The sequence below is a fragment of the Conger conger genome, chromosome 17, assembly GCF_963514075.1.
Source record: "Conger conger chromosome 17, fConCon1.1, whole genome shotgun sequence".
NCBI lineage: Eukaryota > Metazoa > Chordata > Actinopteri > Anguilliformes > Congridae > Conger > Conger conger.
The window spans coordinates 32,891,423-32,908,223 of NC_083776.1; the positions used below are offsets into that span (position 1 = coordinate 32,891,423).

The following is a 16,801-nucleotide window of genomic DNA, read 5'->3' on the forward strand; positions in this document are numbered from 1 at the left end:
TATAGAACGAAAACTGACACTGTCCAAATACTTACGGACTGCACTCTATTTGTACAAGCGTGCGCACAAAATAAAAATGCAGACATACAGAAACAGATACACATTAGTGCTGTATCCAAAATCAATACTGTATTTACAAATACACAGATTGTGTACTTCTGAATGGATTGTTTTTCTTCCCAAAGTGGTTTGCATATTCAAACACAGATATGTGTTCACCCATGTACACAGTTACACACATTGAACCCTCCACACATACAGCCAAATAATACTTGTGGGAGACAATTAGGGAATTACCTGCAACAGTACTACTTACTAGCTAGCTAGCAACAGACTGATATTGGTTTCTTTACCTGACTGACTGCAATCTTTCATGGATGATGAAATAGTTGAGGTGAGTAGTGATTTGCAGATCTGTCTGCTCCCTCAGGACCTGCAGTGTCTAGTGGAGCTAGATAGCACTAGTGCTGCCCCTGCAGAATCTATTACAAAATGTAGCTGTGTATTCAGAAGATATGGGTTAGCGCTGTTTCTAAAATACATAAAATAAATTATTATACCATTGTTATTATACTTTATAATTAATGGTATCTCAGTGTTAAAAATTCCAATGTCACTGTAAATTAAACTGATATTTTCTCTTGTTTACCCAAGCTTCCAATCCACAGCCTCTTTTGTTCTCTATCCGAAGACAGGTAAAGACAATTCTGTTGGTTGAACAGATCTCTGGACACCCCTTACACACACACACACACACACACACACACACACACACACACACACACACGCGCGCGCACACACAGGCTAGATCATACCCTATCTGGAAATATAAGGGCGTGATGTCATGTTGCAGCAAAGCATTCTGGACAGGGTCCAGGCATCGAGCAGAGAATGTGATGAATAAATAAATAAATAAATCACCCTGCACCCTGTCAGTGGAGCCCCATTCATCAGCCCTGTCGACAACTGCACGTTGGGACAGCCAGCTACTGCGGAGCATGCCCGATGAAAAAGCCAGAGGACACGTCGGTCTGGAGTACAGGGTTCCTGCGTGTCTGACAGCTCCCACTGGTCAAACTCTTCTCTGTGCCAGTCTTAAAATTGCACACGCACACACACTCCCTTCTTACACTACTTTTACCTGTAACCTTACATACTGCACCGACACCACCTCCCTGTTGCTAAGACCTGACAGCTTAATACGCAGCACGAATTTCACTAGCTGATTTACCACTTACAATAGCCCCACAACTGGGACAAAGGTAGTAGACATGTACGCACACACATATACATGCATACACACACACATACACACACACACAGGACCCAGGAAAATCTACTAGTGTCTTGAACTGATAGTCCTATCAAGAGATTAACTGTGATAGAACAAATTAAGTCCACAGTTTGGCAACAGTGGGAAATTTATGTTGTTATTCTATACTTCCCTGCCTTCTTACTAATAATAGTGTGATTATAATCTCCATAATTCAGACCAGCGCCATGAAGACACTTTGTATCCGAAGCTGCTCCTGAAATCTACAGTAGCTCATAAAACAATTAGCATAATGTGCTAAAAAGCCAACTTAAAGTAAAGCCAATAGAAAAATAAATATTCTATTTTACTCAGTTCAATTCACTGTATACAGTTCACAGAGAGACTGTCACAAAGTTGCTTTGAAGAAACATTTTTAACTGATGATCTAGATTAAAATTAAACAACATGATATTTTTAGAGAAATGTCTTGCTGGATTTAGGCTGCAGCATGCAATAAGTGGCAGTGATTAGAAAGTCACTGCACATTAATTAAAGGGTAGTGAACCTCTCTACCTCTCCTCCTTTCTCCTACCATCTCTCTCTCCCTCCCTCCCCCTCTCTTTCTCTCTCTCTCCCTCTCTCTCCCTCCCTCTCTCTCTCCCTCCCTTGCACTCTACCTCTCTCTCTCCCTGCCTCTCTCTCATCATCCCTCTGTCCCTACCTCTCTCTCCTACCACCTCCCTCTCTCCCTGTCCCCCTTTTTTCCTACCATCCCTCCCTCCCTCTTCCTCTCTCCCCTCCCTCCCTTCCTCTCTCTTCCTCCCTCTTTCTACCTCCCTCTCTCAAACCCCCTCTCCATCCATCTCTCTCTACCTCTCTCTCCCTCTCACCCTCCCTCTCTCCAACTCCCTCTCCATCCGTCTCTCCCTACCTTTCTCCCTCTCTCCATCCCCCTCTCCATCCCTCCCTCTCGCTCCCTCTCTCCCTGTATCTATCTCTCTCTCCCTCCCTCTCTCTCCCTCCCTCCCTCCCTCTCTCCCCTCTCCCCCCCTCCCTCTCTCCCCTCTCCCCCCCTCCCTCTCTCCCCTCTCCCTCTCTCCCCTCTCCCCCCTCTCCCTCTCTCTCTCCCTCTCTCTCTGTCTATCTCTCCCTCCCTGCAGGTCAGCTGAATTATACATGTGATGCAGGGCTGTGGAGAAAGTGAGGCCCACAGGACACAGTGTGCTCCCTAAATGTGGAACTCAGCCAGCTCCAGTACCCACAATATACTGCATGCAAGTGCGCCACGGTACATCTGACGATGACGGTGAACAGAAACACAGTGATAACACCGCTGCCAACTTTACGATTCCAGGTCCTCTAACACTGGAGCTCTCTGCCCAGCCTCTCTGTAAGACAGACATGGTAGAGCTGATGCCTGTGTGAACCTTGTCCACAACAGGAGATAGACAAACCCCCCTCTCACATTACCAAAGATGGAGTAAATCATACACTGCTATTAGTTTCTATATCACTGGTAGTATTTACTGGAGTAGCATTTCCATCTGCCCCAGACATTAATGATGATCAGCCTGGCTATGATTGATTTAGGTCTGTGCAGGGCTAGGCAATAGCCATATAGATACCAACCAGAACTCACTGTTTTTCATAAATCTGAACCATAGTTTCCTGGTTCATGAGTGCACACTGAAAACACACTAGATTCACAGATACAGTAGGACTTGTCCTTTATGGACAGAACAGTATTCAGCCAAGACAATACACCCCTCCCCGCCTCCAACATGGGCTCCCAGTTCCCACTAGTGGTGGTGCAGATGTGGACATTGAAGAGGTTAATCTCACCTCTTTGCTGACTTCAATGTACACAGCCAAACCGGTAAAATCACCATCCATCTTCTCACCGCTGCTGTAAAACATAGTTACTTTCGTGGAAGACCAGCTATGCTTCAAATATGAAGCAATTTAAACCGAAAATATTTCAGTGTGTGTCCGCTTGTACTCTACTGCCACCTACAGTCTGGTATTTAGCCGCGACCACACTTCTGCACTGTAGGGGGCGATAATACCCATTTTAGTTGGTCATTGTTTTACCGCTGAACTTTATGGTTGTTATGTACAACGTGTGCTTCCGGGAGTCGCCACAACGTCGTAATGTTTATGAAAAATGGCTTCTCTTGATAGAGTTAAAGTACTAGTTTTGGGTGATTCAGGTCAGTGAACTGCCAATTTGCTTTTATTTTAATATGGACGTGAAAGTTGAAGTCATGGTTGGCGTTGTGTTGTTAAAATACCATTCGTATGATCCGTACGTGTGATTGTGTAACTTCAGCTAAATGAGCAAGCAATGTAGTAAAGTTGTGAAGTCCACTGGTGAAATTTGCATGCCACTTGTATTCTTGTTTAAGACGAAGCATGTTCTTATCTAGCTAGTTAATTTTACTTCTAAATATCTACGTGTAGTGTAGACCTACGAGTTAGATCATTGGTAAAAGTACTGCAACCAACTAGGGTACCAAAATGTGGCCAATGCAGCAAAAATATAGATATGGAATAATAATAAGAATCATAATCTCCTAACTGTGTTGCCGGACACATTCTCTTTGATAGTCAGCTACGTTAACGATCTATGTCGAATCTAACATTTTCTGCTCGGTGTAGATAACTATCCTAGCTGACAACTGACTGGGATTATGCTTTTTCATCTCACAGGTGTTGGGAAGTCATCTCTTGTGCATCTGTTGTGTCAAAATCAAGTTCTGGGTAACCCGTCGTGGACAGTTGGCTGCTCAGTTGATGTGCGGGTAAGGACGGAAATGCCAGTCTGCAAGCCATATTAACGGTATCCTATTTCTTGTTTTGACCACTTGTAGTTCACACACGATCACTGTTTGCCAGGTCCATGACTACAAAGAGGGAACTCCAGACGAGAAGACATTCTACATTGAACTATGGGATGTTGGAGGATCTGTGGGTTGTGCCAGTAGCGTGAAAAGCACCAGATCAGTTTTCTACAACTCTGTCAATGGTAACGAGTAATAACCGTTATGAACACACTTCTGCAGGCAGCACAAGCGGGTTGCTATGTCATACGTGTCATTTTGTTTTTACAGGCATTATATTAATCCATGATCTGACAAACAAGAAATCCTCGCAGAATCTCTACCGCTGGTCATTAGAGGCGTTAAATAAAGACTCGTCACCTACAGGTGTTATCGTTACGAATGGGTATGTCTCTGAGAACATAAGCATTTACAATGTAGTCACGCATTGTGGGTTTTATTAAATAAACCAGCGCTACTCTTCAAAATCTCACAGCTTTGCTCCATTTCTTCCTACGGTCCCCAGTGACTACGACAGAGAGCAGTTTGCTGAAACATCCCTCCCCTTGCTTGTGATCGGAACCAAGTTTGACCAGATAGCAGACAACAAGCGCAATGACGTGCTGAAGAGAACCGCCTTCCTGTCCGAAGACTTTAATGCAGAGGAGATAAACCTGGTGCGTTCTTACGATTAAGTCTGTTCAGTTTTCCTGGTTAGGCATGACGCTTTCTCAGTTAAACCTGACCATTACTAATCCTGACACTTGACTTACACACACCACGTGACCTTGCAATGGGTGGACCAAACCGGGAATGCATACGAGATACACGTGCTGTATTTAATAAACGTTCCACTGGCATCCACACCAATCATCACTGTATCCGTTATAGCGCACATTCTAACACTGCCATTTTAAAACGCATATTTATTACAGTGGTTTTTTTCTTACCTTCCTCCAGGATTGCACAAACCCACGATACTTTGCAGCAGGCTCATCAAATGCAGTGAAGTTGAGCAGATTCTTTGACAAGGTGAGATTCGCTGACTCTGTAGCTACCCCCTGCTAAATTATGTAAATGTAAAATTGTATGCCTCCTGTAAAACAAGTCAGTTCTGACTGTACAAAACACACGTTCACTGTTCTTGGGAGTAAGTGGTGCTGTGATCACTCATATGAGTAGGACAGAGAATATTCTGAAATCGCACTGTTCTGGTATTGCTGGTACATGGTGTTTACACTGGTGATGGCCAAAGGTCCACTGTTGGTTTTCTTTCAGGTCGTAGAGAAGAGATACTTCACAAGGGATCCAAATCAGGTTAGCCACTTTCATCGCTGCTACGCTTTATAGTCGAAGTCCAGATTTAGATTCAGCAGCATGCGAGAAGGGAGTTGTGAACGGGTGTCTCCTCTCCACAGATGACTGCCTTCTCGGACAGGAAACGCTTCAACTTCAAGAGCCTTCACTATGACTGAGTGGTGTGCCAGGGGACAGGCACCCAGACACCTTCCCCACAGGAGCAGCCAAGCTGCCTCAGCTGGCAGATTGACCAATGACGACTCCCTTCCTGTACGCACCAAAGACAGACTCTAATCGGACACTAACCCCCTTCCCCCGCCCTCGGGGGCAATGAGACTCTGTCGCTCAACACAAATGTCTGGGATCACTGTGAGAAAGGAGCCTCCAGTGTAAACGCTGCACTGGGGAATGAGGGAATGGAGTCAGTGGCCTTTCTGCTGAACTCTGCTGCTGATTGGAGGAGTAGCCTTGGCGTGAGGGGAAGCCTTTGCACCACAGGGAGTTAAATCATACCCTGACCACATGTTTTAACCAATCAAATTGCTGTTTATCAGCTAATCTCAAACCAGGTAAAGATGAGGAGTTGGGTTTCCTTAAACCCCCTATAATGGGTGGAGCTACAAAGAGCTGTCAATTACTGACTTTAATCCAATCAAAGTCAGTAATTGTCAGCACCAAATATCATAAACGCAGTCGGGTTTGCTGCATCGTTTAAACGCGCAGCCTGTTGAATCTGTGTTTGTGGGTCAGAGGCGTTTGAACCAGTGGCCTTTCAGTCTCTCTTACAGGGGACAAAGTGAATGTGTGGGAGAGGGGTTTTGTACTTGATTTCTGTTGGCCTTGAGTTTTTTTTTTTTCTTCCAGGCATCATCGGGTCTATCTTACGGGCATTAGGCTAAAACACAGCCTTAGTTTTCTAAGCATTGCACTATCTCAGATGCATACTCATAAGTCCAGGACATTATACAAAATGTAGGTCTAGATCGTTATTTCATAAGAGGTGACTTTATACCAGTCCATATGTTTAATCAAAGTGAAACTTGAATGGAGCGCTGTAAACGGGCGGGCACTGTCTGTGCTATTGTGATTAATGGCATTGATTTGCTGGTACCTTCGTAACAAAGATTTATGAATAAATCTGTTTACTGTAGTATTGACTATCATCTTATCACTGCAACATTGTGCTGCTCTTATGTTAAGTGTCTATATTATTCCTATGCAGTACTGACAATGCCTCATTCCAAGTCCAGCTCAGAAATTTATCTCCAGCTGCATAGGAGATTCAAGTTTCAACTGAACACAGTACTGGTCCCACATTGATAAGTAGGTTTAAAGGCATCAGTGCTCTTGATATGAATCTTAAAAACTGGTAAAAATGGCAACTGACTTCTGTACTCATACATATCTTGAGGTTTACAAGATTAAAAACAAATAATTTAATTTCATTGGCAGGAAATGAATCTCCACAGATACATATAAGCAAAGTCAGAAGTTTTGGTTATCTTTGAAGTCCTCTGCACTCCCGGTTTCACTGAAGCCACAGATCACACAGGGCATCAGATCAGCGCTGTGTCCAATCAGACCTCCAGGAACATGCCAGCAACGGATCCTCATTGGCCGAGCACTGCGGTGGGTGGGGAAATGCCACTCTTGGGAACTCAGATTGGCTGCTGGCCCTACGCGTCAGCCTTCCTGGATTTAAGGAAGGGCTGGTGGAGGGTGTCGTGCAGCCTCCGAGCCTGAATGAGCGAGGCAGAAAGGAGAGGAGAGAAACGCATCACCGCCAGTCAGGCCTCTACATAGACATATACCCACTTTCACAGGCCGCTGCTACAGTCCCTGTATACAGGTTGCTGCTTCCTGGAGCTTTGATTTACGAGCCCCCTTCCCTAACCAGTAAGGCAGGTCTACACCAAGAACTATAACTAACGATAACTCGAGTGGAGAGTGGAGTCCACACCACAACTATAACACAACGACAGTGACAAACAATATTTTCAGGATAACTAAGGGATTTTTTCTAGCTGTATGAATGATAAAACGCAGACAGCCAATCAAAATCAATCTGAACTTACATTACATTACATTAATGGCATTTGGCAGATGCTCTTATCCAGAGCGACTTACAGTTGACTAAGCAGGAGACAGTCCTTCCCTGGAGCAATGCAGGGTTAAGGGCCTTGCTCAAGGGCGGATCTTATTGTGGCTACACTAGAAATTGAACCAGTGACCTTGCGGGTCCCACCCAACTTACAGGGTGTTTACATTCAAAATGGCATATGATGTAGCCGAGAGGCTATTTACAGAGCGTAATCTTTCATCAGTGAGGATGCTCACGTCGTTATCAATACAGCTATGGTGTGGATGGGGCTTTACACTACACTATTGCCTCATTACACTCTCACACTCACACTCACACTCACACTCACACTCACACTCACACTCTCACTCTCACTCTCACTCTCACTCTCACTCTCACTCTCACTCTCACTCACACTCACACTCTCACTCTCACTCTCACTCTCACTCTCACTCACACTCTCACTCTCACTCTCACTCTCACTCTCACTCTCACTCTCACTCTCACTCTCACTCTCACTCACACTCACACTCTCACTCTCACTCACTCACTCACACTCACACACACACCTTCTGTGGTCCAAGGCCAGGGCACAGTTCCAGCTCCTCTTTAGAGGCATTCATGATCCCTTCCATGGTCTGTTCAGAAAAAGCAAAAATGTTCATCTCACTGAAAATCGGCACATTACATGACATTACATTATGGCATTTGGCAGACACTCTTATCCAGAGCGACGTACAATTGCTGACAAACAAATCGACTCTAATAAATATGACTGTTGAAAGCAATCTGTCCAGAAAAAGTCTTACAGAAAACGTGGCGAGAAGGGTCATGGCATCGGTCTTGTTGACAGACTTGATAGTGGTCAGACAGTCAGTCACCTGCGTGAGTTGGGTCAGAAAATCAGAAGGAAGCACTGATCTATGCGTGTTGAAGATACATTCTAACACTGAAAAGGATAGGGAAAGACATTCACTCATGGCAGTCTGCCCAGGCCTCCCCAGGTGATAAAGGATGAGACAGTGAATGACCAGCAGGGGGGAGTGTTTTTACTCCATTCTCATCTGTCTCAGCAGAACACACGCGCTTCCCTGCCATCCGTACCTTGGAGAGGAAGTCCTTCTCCACGTGTTCCTTCAGCAGGTCGGCGGGCTTCTTCTCGTAGGACTTGTAGGTCTCCAGGTAACGGCCAGCCTCCTCTGGGCTGACGGGTGCAGCATACAACGTCATTACAGCGAGAGAGCAACCCAACAGCAGCCACCTGTCCTTAACGTAACCACACTCTCCCCACCCTCCTACCTCCAGGCCAGGATGAGGGTGCAGCACACAGCGTTATTACAGCGAGAGAGCAACCCAACAGCAGCCGCCTGTCCTTAACGTAACCACACTCTCCCCACCCTCCTACCTCCAGGCCAGGATGAGGGTGCAGCACACAACGTTATTACAGCGAGAGAGCAACCCAACAGCAGCCACCTGTCCTTAACGTAACCACACTCTCCCCACCCTCCTACCTCCAGGCCAGGATGAGGGTGCAGCACACAATGTTATTACAGCGAGAGAGCAACCCAACAGCAGCCGCCTGTCCTTAATGTAACCACACTCTCCCCACCCTCCTACCTCCAGGCCAGGATGAGGGTGCAGCACACAACGTTATTACAGCGAGAGAGCAACCCAACAGCAGCCGCCTGTCCTTAACGTAACCACACTCTCCCCACCCTCCTACCTCCAGGCCAGGATGAGGGTGCAGCACACAACGTTATTACAGCGAGAGAGCAACCCAACAGCAGCCACCTGTCCTTAACGTAACCACACTCTCCCCACCCTCCTACCTCCAGGCCAGGATGAGGGTGCAGCACACAACGTTATTACAGCGAGAGAGCAACCCAAGAGCAGCCGCCTGTCCTTAACGTAACCACACTCTCCCCACCCTCCTACCTCCAGGCCAGGATGAGGGTGCAGTCAGCCATGATGCAGATGCGGGCCAGCTCCTTCAGAGCGTGGTGGGGGTCTTTCTGGGGAGGTGTACAGAGGAGCGGGGTCAGTGCACTCATACAAAACTGAAACACTTAAACCACTGGAATGGAACAATCAATTTGTCAATACCAGATTAAGTACAGCGCCATTTACAAACAAGTCACACCACAGTGTTCACAGTCATCATTTAGCACTGTGATAGAATAGGCCATCAAAATCGAACTAATGAATGAACAGTGCTGATGTTTACAGAGGATACAAGTGATACTTTGACACTTTGACTACAGGAAACAGCAGGAAAGGGAAGTGGGATTCATTCATTTGTTTGATTTTGATGGATGAAAATGCTACTTGGACGACAGGAAGCAGGATCTCCTCCGTCTCTCACCACGTCCACCTGCAGCAGAACGATCCGCAGCATGAAGGACTGCCCCAGCAGTTTGAGACGCTCGTGGATGTAGTTTGGGTTCAGGCTGTGGTACCTCAGACTGCAGGTACAGGGGGACAGAGGGTCACACAGTCGCCTACGCAGGGGAAGAGCACCCGGATTCTGTGCCTTTGTGTGGGGTCACATCGGGACACGGGTCAAAGGACAAGGGCCGGTCTTAAGGACATATTTGATAATGAGACATTTCTGATGACAAATGTGCAAGAAATGTTACAAAGCAACTCTAGCTAAAATAAAATTGAAAGCTATAACCTAAAAAAAAAAATGTATTTATCATGAAGAGTACACTTCAACTGACGGCCAAAATAATAAAAGTGTGAAAGGGAACATCAACTCCCATAAATTCAGGAAGCTTTCCATTCTTCTAATACATCTCCATGGAAAATCCCCAGAATTTTGTAGCCCTATGGGAGATGCACACACAGTCTGCCATTCTCCTATTGGAAGGGGAATGTTACTGATCCACAGGACCTGAGGAACAGGGCGCAGGTGGTCTGTCCCAGGACGTAGTCCGGCACCACCTCTCCAAACTCCCACGGTACGCTCCTCACAAACTTCAGGATGGGGTTCCCTCTCTGAGGACCACAGTACGGCATGCGCGTACAGGAGATTAACCTTCAAACAAAATGGCTCCTGCAACCAGACCTTCTCAGATAGTCAGTCCATAGTACAGCTGACTTTCAACTCATATACGAATCCCCTCAAGTGGCTGTGGGTTCATTTGGTAGCCACGAAACATTTGGTACTGTCATACCATCTCTATCCCCAACTCTCCATCTGAATAAAGCTGGGAAAACGCAGGACAGTGTAAAATAGGCACTGACTCTCCTGCAGTATTGTGTGCCCTGTATGTTGTAAACATACTGGCTCTCTTCTGTACTTACATTTTTTACATTTACATTTTAGTCATTTGGCAGACGCTTTTAATCCAAAGCGACTTACAAGTGCATAAGCGACTTACAAGTACTTCTATGAATATTATTAATCGCTAACTCTCCTGTAGTACTGTGTGACCTGTAGGGTGTACAATAGAGTAAAACTTTCAGTGGCTCACAGGTGAGAGCATCAGAGGAATGCATGACTGGCATGACTGGCATTGAAGCTTGGCAGCTAGTTGCTAATTCTCACCTGTCTGGGACTAACAATGATGCTGCTCCCTGTCCCAAGCAGTTTGGGGGCGCTGTTGGGAGCAGCTTCTGACCTCTGACCTCCTCCTTGCTCCTCCTCTCCTCGTAAGACCCCCTCCAGAGGGGCCTGTGGTTCCGCCTCCTTGGTCTTCCCCTGGGGCTTTACTGGCTCTGTGGACCCCATGGGATCTCCTGAGCTTCCCCCTCGGGAATCTGGCTCCCTGTGTTCGTCTCTGGCTGCCTCTCCCCCCATGGCCGCCTCTTCCCCCATTGCCGCCCTCGGTAGGTCGCCTCTCTCAGGGAGACTGGTGGCTTGCTGGGGTGCCTGACGCTTGCTCTGGACAACAAACTCCGCGTAGGACAGCGGTTGGCCAACGGATGACGCTGCGTGCGCAGTGGACTCGCCTACTGACGGGTTTCCATCGCTGCTTTTAGAGGAAGGTTTAAACAAGGACTTCACCTGTACAAAGCGACACCAAAGGAAAAACATTTTGCTCCAAGTGCAGCATGTACAAACAGGAAGAATTACTGCCCGTCATCTGCAAGGGCCTGCAATAAACAGGTTCATTGATTGACAGAATTCGACTTGGTAAAGAAGATACTGCAGAAATAAACACTCAGCTCATAATAATCCTTTCAACAAACAGCTAGCTCATCATAACAGAGTAATTTACTTTGTACTCCAATAATTAGCAAGCTACACTTGTCTCGGATATTGTTTAATTAATTGTTGTCATAACTTGTTAGCTGACGTTACAGTCCAACACACTGTCAAAGTTAATAAAATAAAGGTTACAAACCGGACTTCTTTCTTTTGTGAAAACGGAATCGTCCAAATTGATATTAAACTTCTTTTTCTTCTCCATACTAACATTAGCGGCGAATTTCCGTTTAGCCACTAACAGTTAAACAATGAAACCTAACCGATTTGTTTTGGCTCCAAAATAAATGCAGCCATAGAAAATACACAGACCTTACCAACCGAGCACAGAGGTAATAGATCTTCTTCTTTTAGTTTTGTAACTGTATGGTAGCTAACTGTGCATACAGCGCCACCCACTGTGCAGGAGTGTGAGGCCGGTCACAGCCTACACCTACACTATTGTTACACTTCTAACACTAAAAAGAGCCTTACCCATCACTTCCTTTCCCTGTCTTCCAACTTAATATTTTATATATTCCCCATCACCGTCCAGTCTCTCTGACCATCACTAACAATTTCTCCATATCTACATCATACAACTCACAAAGCATCTGCACATGTCCCACTTTTCTGCTCCACTAAACACTCACACAGATCTGTTAAGCATGTAGTGCAGTCTGACCAAACCTCTACTCCAGGTTTTGGAAACATTCCCTAAGGCATTTACAGCCCATATCTCTCTCCCCAAGTCCGTATTCAGACACTTTTTATGTCAAATTTGTCCATCTGATTTCCCTTTTTTTCTTAAACTCCTTTCCCAACACTCCCCAGTTGCTATGACCGCCAGACGTCCTTATAAACTCCCTCTCAGTGTTGCCCAATATGCTTGCACAAGTTTATCCTGCTCAAATTGTGGATAATTTAAGTCAAATATATATGTTCCCAGTGGAGGGCGCTCATACCCTTTCATAGAAAAAAACTCACCCGCTGTATGAGCAAATACATTAGCAAAAGAAGAAGAAGGGAACGATGCTTCCTTGAGTAGAGTTTCTTACGGCTTAATAAAATTTTATTAAGTTGTAATTGTACTTGTCCAAGGGTGCGATGTATGAGTATAATACATAGCAAGTCGGTACGCTGCTTAGACAATGACATAATAGGAAATCACAGTTTACCATTTTTATAATACAGAAGTAGGCAAATATTGTTTCTGATTTAGTTTTTGTCAAAATTGTCTTACTTTTAAAATGATCCACAGTTATCAAGCTAAAAAAATGTTTGTATGATATTCTAATTTTATAGTATTGTTATTTATGCTTCCATGATACGCCATGCATTTGTGACAACCTTTATATGTTGATAATCACTTCACTTGTTTTCCACTGGTTTTTCCTAAAGTCAGAATAATTATTATTTTACTCAAAAAGGAGTGGCATGATTGTTGGTAAATGATGCGTATGGACCCACAATTCCAGAAAACAAGTGTAAAACTTGTGATAACGACTGGGAATGAAGTTGGTTAAAAGGTATAACCCAATATTAGATGATAAGTGTAAGCTTTATGTTTGCTCTAGAAAGAGAAATGGACTGCTGGATTTAAGAGGGGAACACAAACAATGGAAACATAGCAGGAACACAACCCGAGGGTAAAGTACCCATGTTACATCATCCAATCACTGATCAGAACCCCACATTCCAGCTGTGCTTTTTAGAGGTAGTGCCCTGCCACTCAAGCAATGCTTTTCTTTTCAAACAAAAATAAAATGTGTCAAAGCAAAGTAATATAGGATTAATATGTCACGATTACAGGATTATCAGATGTAAATGCCCTAGCGAATACAGAATGAGTGTCCACAAACTGCAGACATATTTCATTCATTATATTCACTGTATAATGCACTGCAATATTCACTGTTTGAAAACAAACATGAAATTAAACATGTTCCTTAAGGGGATTCAAGCCTGGGAATAAACTAAACACACAATTCTCCACTAGCAAACACACTGCTCTGAGACGGCATCCAGGGCTAAAGGATAGCTTACTGAGGAATTCATAAGCATGAAAAATACTGAAAATAAAACATTATCATGGGATGTATGGTTACAGTATTTATATAATGTATAACTGCCAAAACAGCGATGCTTTGTGACAATTAAAATAGATTTGTGAGGCTTTCAAAAAAGTTTTTACTAGTACTTTTCTCATGAACACACTTGTTAAAGGTCTACCCACATTTCAGGGATGTCAGTGCAAGAGTTCATAATAAGTAGTTTTTGAGTGTTTTCTTAAACAATTGAAACATTGTATATTTAACATAGCAGACAAAGCAATTCAAATAATTACCTTTGCAATGTGTTTACTAAAATTAAAGGCTGAATTATTTGTCCAATATATGCAGTCAGCTGCAAAGTATATCCAACAAGATGCACCAAAATAATATCAACTGAGAAGTGACTGGGGCTAGAAGTGTCTGAAAAGCCACATATCTCGTGTAGGCCCCTACTTGGCAAAAGAGTTTTGAACAATCACTGATAGAGATGAATCAGTGCACAGCAAAAAGTGTGCACATTTAGGAGAAACAGAAATAAAAATAGAACAAGAAAAAACAGGATGGTTCTGAAGGCTTGGTTTGACGCAGCTCTGGAATCCAGGCAGTGCTTGTCTTTTCAGTGGTGGCCTCTTTTACAGCGATGACACGTGCGATTGATTACGGATCACCCCGATAATCTGATCTGTGTCATAATCGGCTGCGCTGTGATCATGAGCTGGAACCTCCGCGACCTTTCAACCCCGTAAATGGAGAGAGTGGTCAGTTTGGGTCACAGCTCAAGTCCAGAGGTCGCGCCCAAGTCTGCCTCAGAACACAGACCCGCTTCGCTGTTCCTCTGCCGGACAGCTGGACCGCAGTGGACATCAGGGCGGGCAGTAAGGAGATCGGGTCAGAGTTCTGCACCTCAGGTTCATGTCCCAGGTGGGCGGTAACAGCATGACAGAACCAGCACTGTACCCCTATGAGACAGACATTATGCCATCAACACTGTCAGTCTATGAGATACTGCACTTCACTGACACAATGAGACAGATTATTTTCACATTAAGCCTCCCACAAATTCTATTCTATTTTATTTGGACTGTTAATTAATCCATAATGCTGCCTCATTTTAGCCTAAAGTCTTTCTCCTGGATTCAGTCATGATTAATATTATCTATATTGAATTAAATGCAGGTCTCCAAAAATATTGCACTAGACAGGTGGTACACTATAGTGAGCACTACTACCAATGGAGCCATGCATGCTCATAGTCCGTGCTTCGCTTCTGAAACCTAAAATACAATTCTTAATAATAATAATAATAATAATAATAATAATAGTAATAATAATAATAATAATAATAATAGTAATAGTAATAGTAATAGTAATAGTAATAATAATAATAATCATAATAATAATAATAATAATAATAGTAATAATAATAATAATAATAATAATAATAATAATGGATTTCATTTTTAAGCAGCCCCTTCTCACAATCGCAAAATTCTTTACAGTGAAGGGGGGAAACTTGGAAACCCATTTCAACCACCAGTAATGTGTAGCTCCACCTGAGTGATGCACAGCAGCCATTTTGAGTGAGTGAGGGAGGGTATCCCTCAGTCAGTTAATACTGGGAGAGGATTAGCTTGTACTGTGTTAACATTGCCTTTATCCCTATTTGTGGTCTTCTGTGTTTGAGTGTGGCTCTGTCCATGGCTGTTGGATTGGGGGGGGGGGGGTCTAAGGGGGAACCCATGGGGTACCCCAGGTGGGGCATGGGCAGGGGAGCGTGTTTGGGTGTGTACATGCCTGGGCACTCAGGCCTAACCGCCTCCTCTCTGCACCCCTGGTGTGAGCGGGCCCTGTCCCAGATGGGGAGCGGTGCTGGGGCGTCCCACAGGGGTCCCCCAGATGAGGGGTGCGTGTGCGGGCCACCATACCCCTCTCTACTGGGACATGTCGCCCATACAGAGGTGAACAGGATTAGTCACAGAGCTTAGCTTTTGGCTGGGACTTCATATGGCGCTATGCTACACTGCCACTGCTCAAAGGGCACAGAGCGCTAAAGGAAATCACTAACATCATCCAATCACACTGTCATTTCCTGACCGCCCCGCCCCCTTTGTTTTAAAGCGCCACCCCTCAACACCCCTCACCCACCCCCAAAACACTGTTTAAGCTCAGGATAAAAACACACCAAAATGTTCCTTATTAGAAAATGTTAAACACCTTAAATGTATCTGAATAAACTACTACTGGCAAAAATGTATTCATTTATAAAATAGTGTTTAGTATTTTGAAAACATTGAAAGTACATATGCAAAGTAGCCATCTATAAATAAATAAATATTCAGAATAAAATAACTTTAATATAAAATTAAACACTGATGTCATTTCAGTTCATCTAGCTTACGGTCAGTGCAGAACATATACTTGTTATTGTTGCATAAATGCATTACTAGGTCATTTCCATACTGAACTAATGTAAAATGTGTCATATTCAAGTGACGTACAGCTTAGGAATATTACTGTGTTCGTATTGAATGAATATACAGATGTGCGTAATGACAGGATTTAGACTTGCTATAGATATAAACCTGTAATTGCACTGGCCAAGGGGCTCTGGTTAACCTAATTTTGAAATAAAGTTCCATTTTAAATGTGGTACAGATTTATTAAAAGGCTTAGGTTGAGTAATCCTTTTTGAAGAGCTTTTTGGACTTTGGGCATGCTTTATAAAAACATTCTCTCATATAAGTAAGTAAAAGACATGCAGAGGTTAATTGTCTTCATATTTTGTATCAGGAAATCTGAAACATCATTTTAAATTTCCATGTGCTCATGGTTCTAAAATGCCATGTATCATGTCATGAGAACTTTGAAATTATTCAACTGACTGCCATGTTGTTCAACAGCGCCTCCTGTGGTAGAGCAGGGGCCTGCAGTCTCTCTGCATCAGCTGTGCAATGGTGGCTCAGCCAGTGGATCACAGGAGTATGAAGCTCCAACACAATGAGAACATACACAAAGCAGGCTTCATGTCTACCCCATCCCTTCCAAAAAATAATTTACTTCAGTCCAGAGCACTACTAACGGTTTATCAAGCATATGGTATGCTCT

General features: G+C 44.1%; 2 protein-coding genes across 2 annotated transcripts; one reads left to right on the plus strand and one right to left on the minus strand.

Moving 5' to 3' along the window:
* Positions 1-3,345: 3,345 nt before the first annotated feature.
* Positions 3,346-6,523, plus strand: rabl3 (RAB, member of RAS oncogene family-like 3). The gene is made up of 8 exons (XM_061226139.1): positions 3,346-3,465; positions 3,965-4,056; positions 4,151-4,280; positions 4,366-4,480; positions 4,601-4,751; positions 5,035-5,106; positions 5,353-5,391; positions 5,493-6,523. Exons 1-8 carry the CDS (start codon positions 3,420-3,422, stop codon positions 5,547-5,549), a joined length of 702 nt encoding a protein of 233 aa, XP_061082123.1. The 5' UTR covers positions 3,346-3,419; the 3' UTR covers positions 5,550-6,523.
* A 262-nt stretch (positions 6,524-6,785) lies between these two features.
* Positions 6,786-12,524, minus strand: ercc1 (excision repair cross-complementation group 1). The gene is made up of 9 exons (XM_061226138.1): positions 11,803-12,524; positions 11,004-11,462; positions 10,347-10,450; positions 9,816-9,915; positions 9,389-9,465; positions 8,558-8,657; positions 8,263-8,334; positions 8,023-8,091; positions 6,786-7,112 (listed from the first exon to the last, which is right to left on the minus strand). Exons 1-9 carry the CDS (start codon positions 11,866-11,868, stop codon positions 7,050-7,052), a joined length of 1,110 nt encoding a protein of 369 aa, XP_061082122.1. The 5' UTR covers positions 11,869-12,524; the 3' UTR covers positions 6,786-7,049.
* Between the last annotated feature and the right edge of the window lie 4,277 nt (positions 12,525-16,801).

Coding starts and splice junctions, on each gene's coding strand:
- ercc1 (XM_061226138.1), bottom strand. CDS start 11,868: ATGGAGAAGAAAAAGAAGTTTAATATCAATTTGGACGATTCCGTTTTC. Junction 9,916..10,346: donor ACCTGCGCCCTGTTCCTCAG/GTCCTGTGGATC, acceptor CTGTACCTGCAG/TCTGAGGTACCACAGCCTGA. Junction 8,658..9,388: donor ACCCTCATCCTGGCCTGGAG/GTAGGAGGGTGG, acceptor TGCACCCGTCAG/CCCAGAGGAGGCTGGCCGTT.
- rabl3 (XM_061226139.1), top strand. CDS start 3,420: ATGGCTTCTCTTGATAGAGTTAAAGTACTAGTTTTGGGTGATTCAG. Junction 3,466..3,964: donor ACTAGTTTTGGGTGATTCAG/GTCAGTGAACTG, acceptor TTCATCTCACAG/GTGTTGGGAAGTCATCTCTT. Junction 4,481..4,600: donor GGTGTTATCGTTACGAATGG/GTATGTCTCTGA, acceptor TACGGTCCCCAG/TGACTACGACAGAGAGCAGT.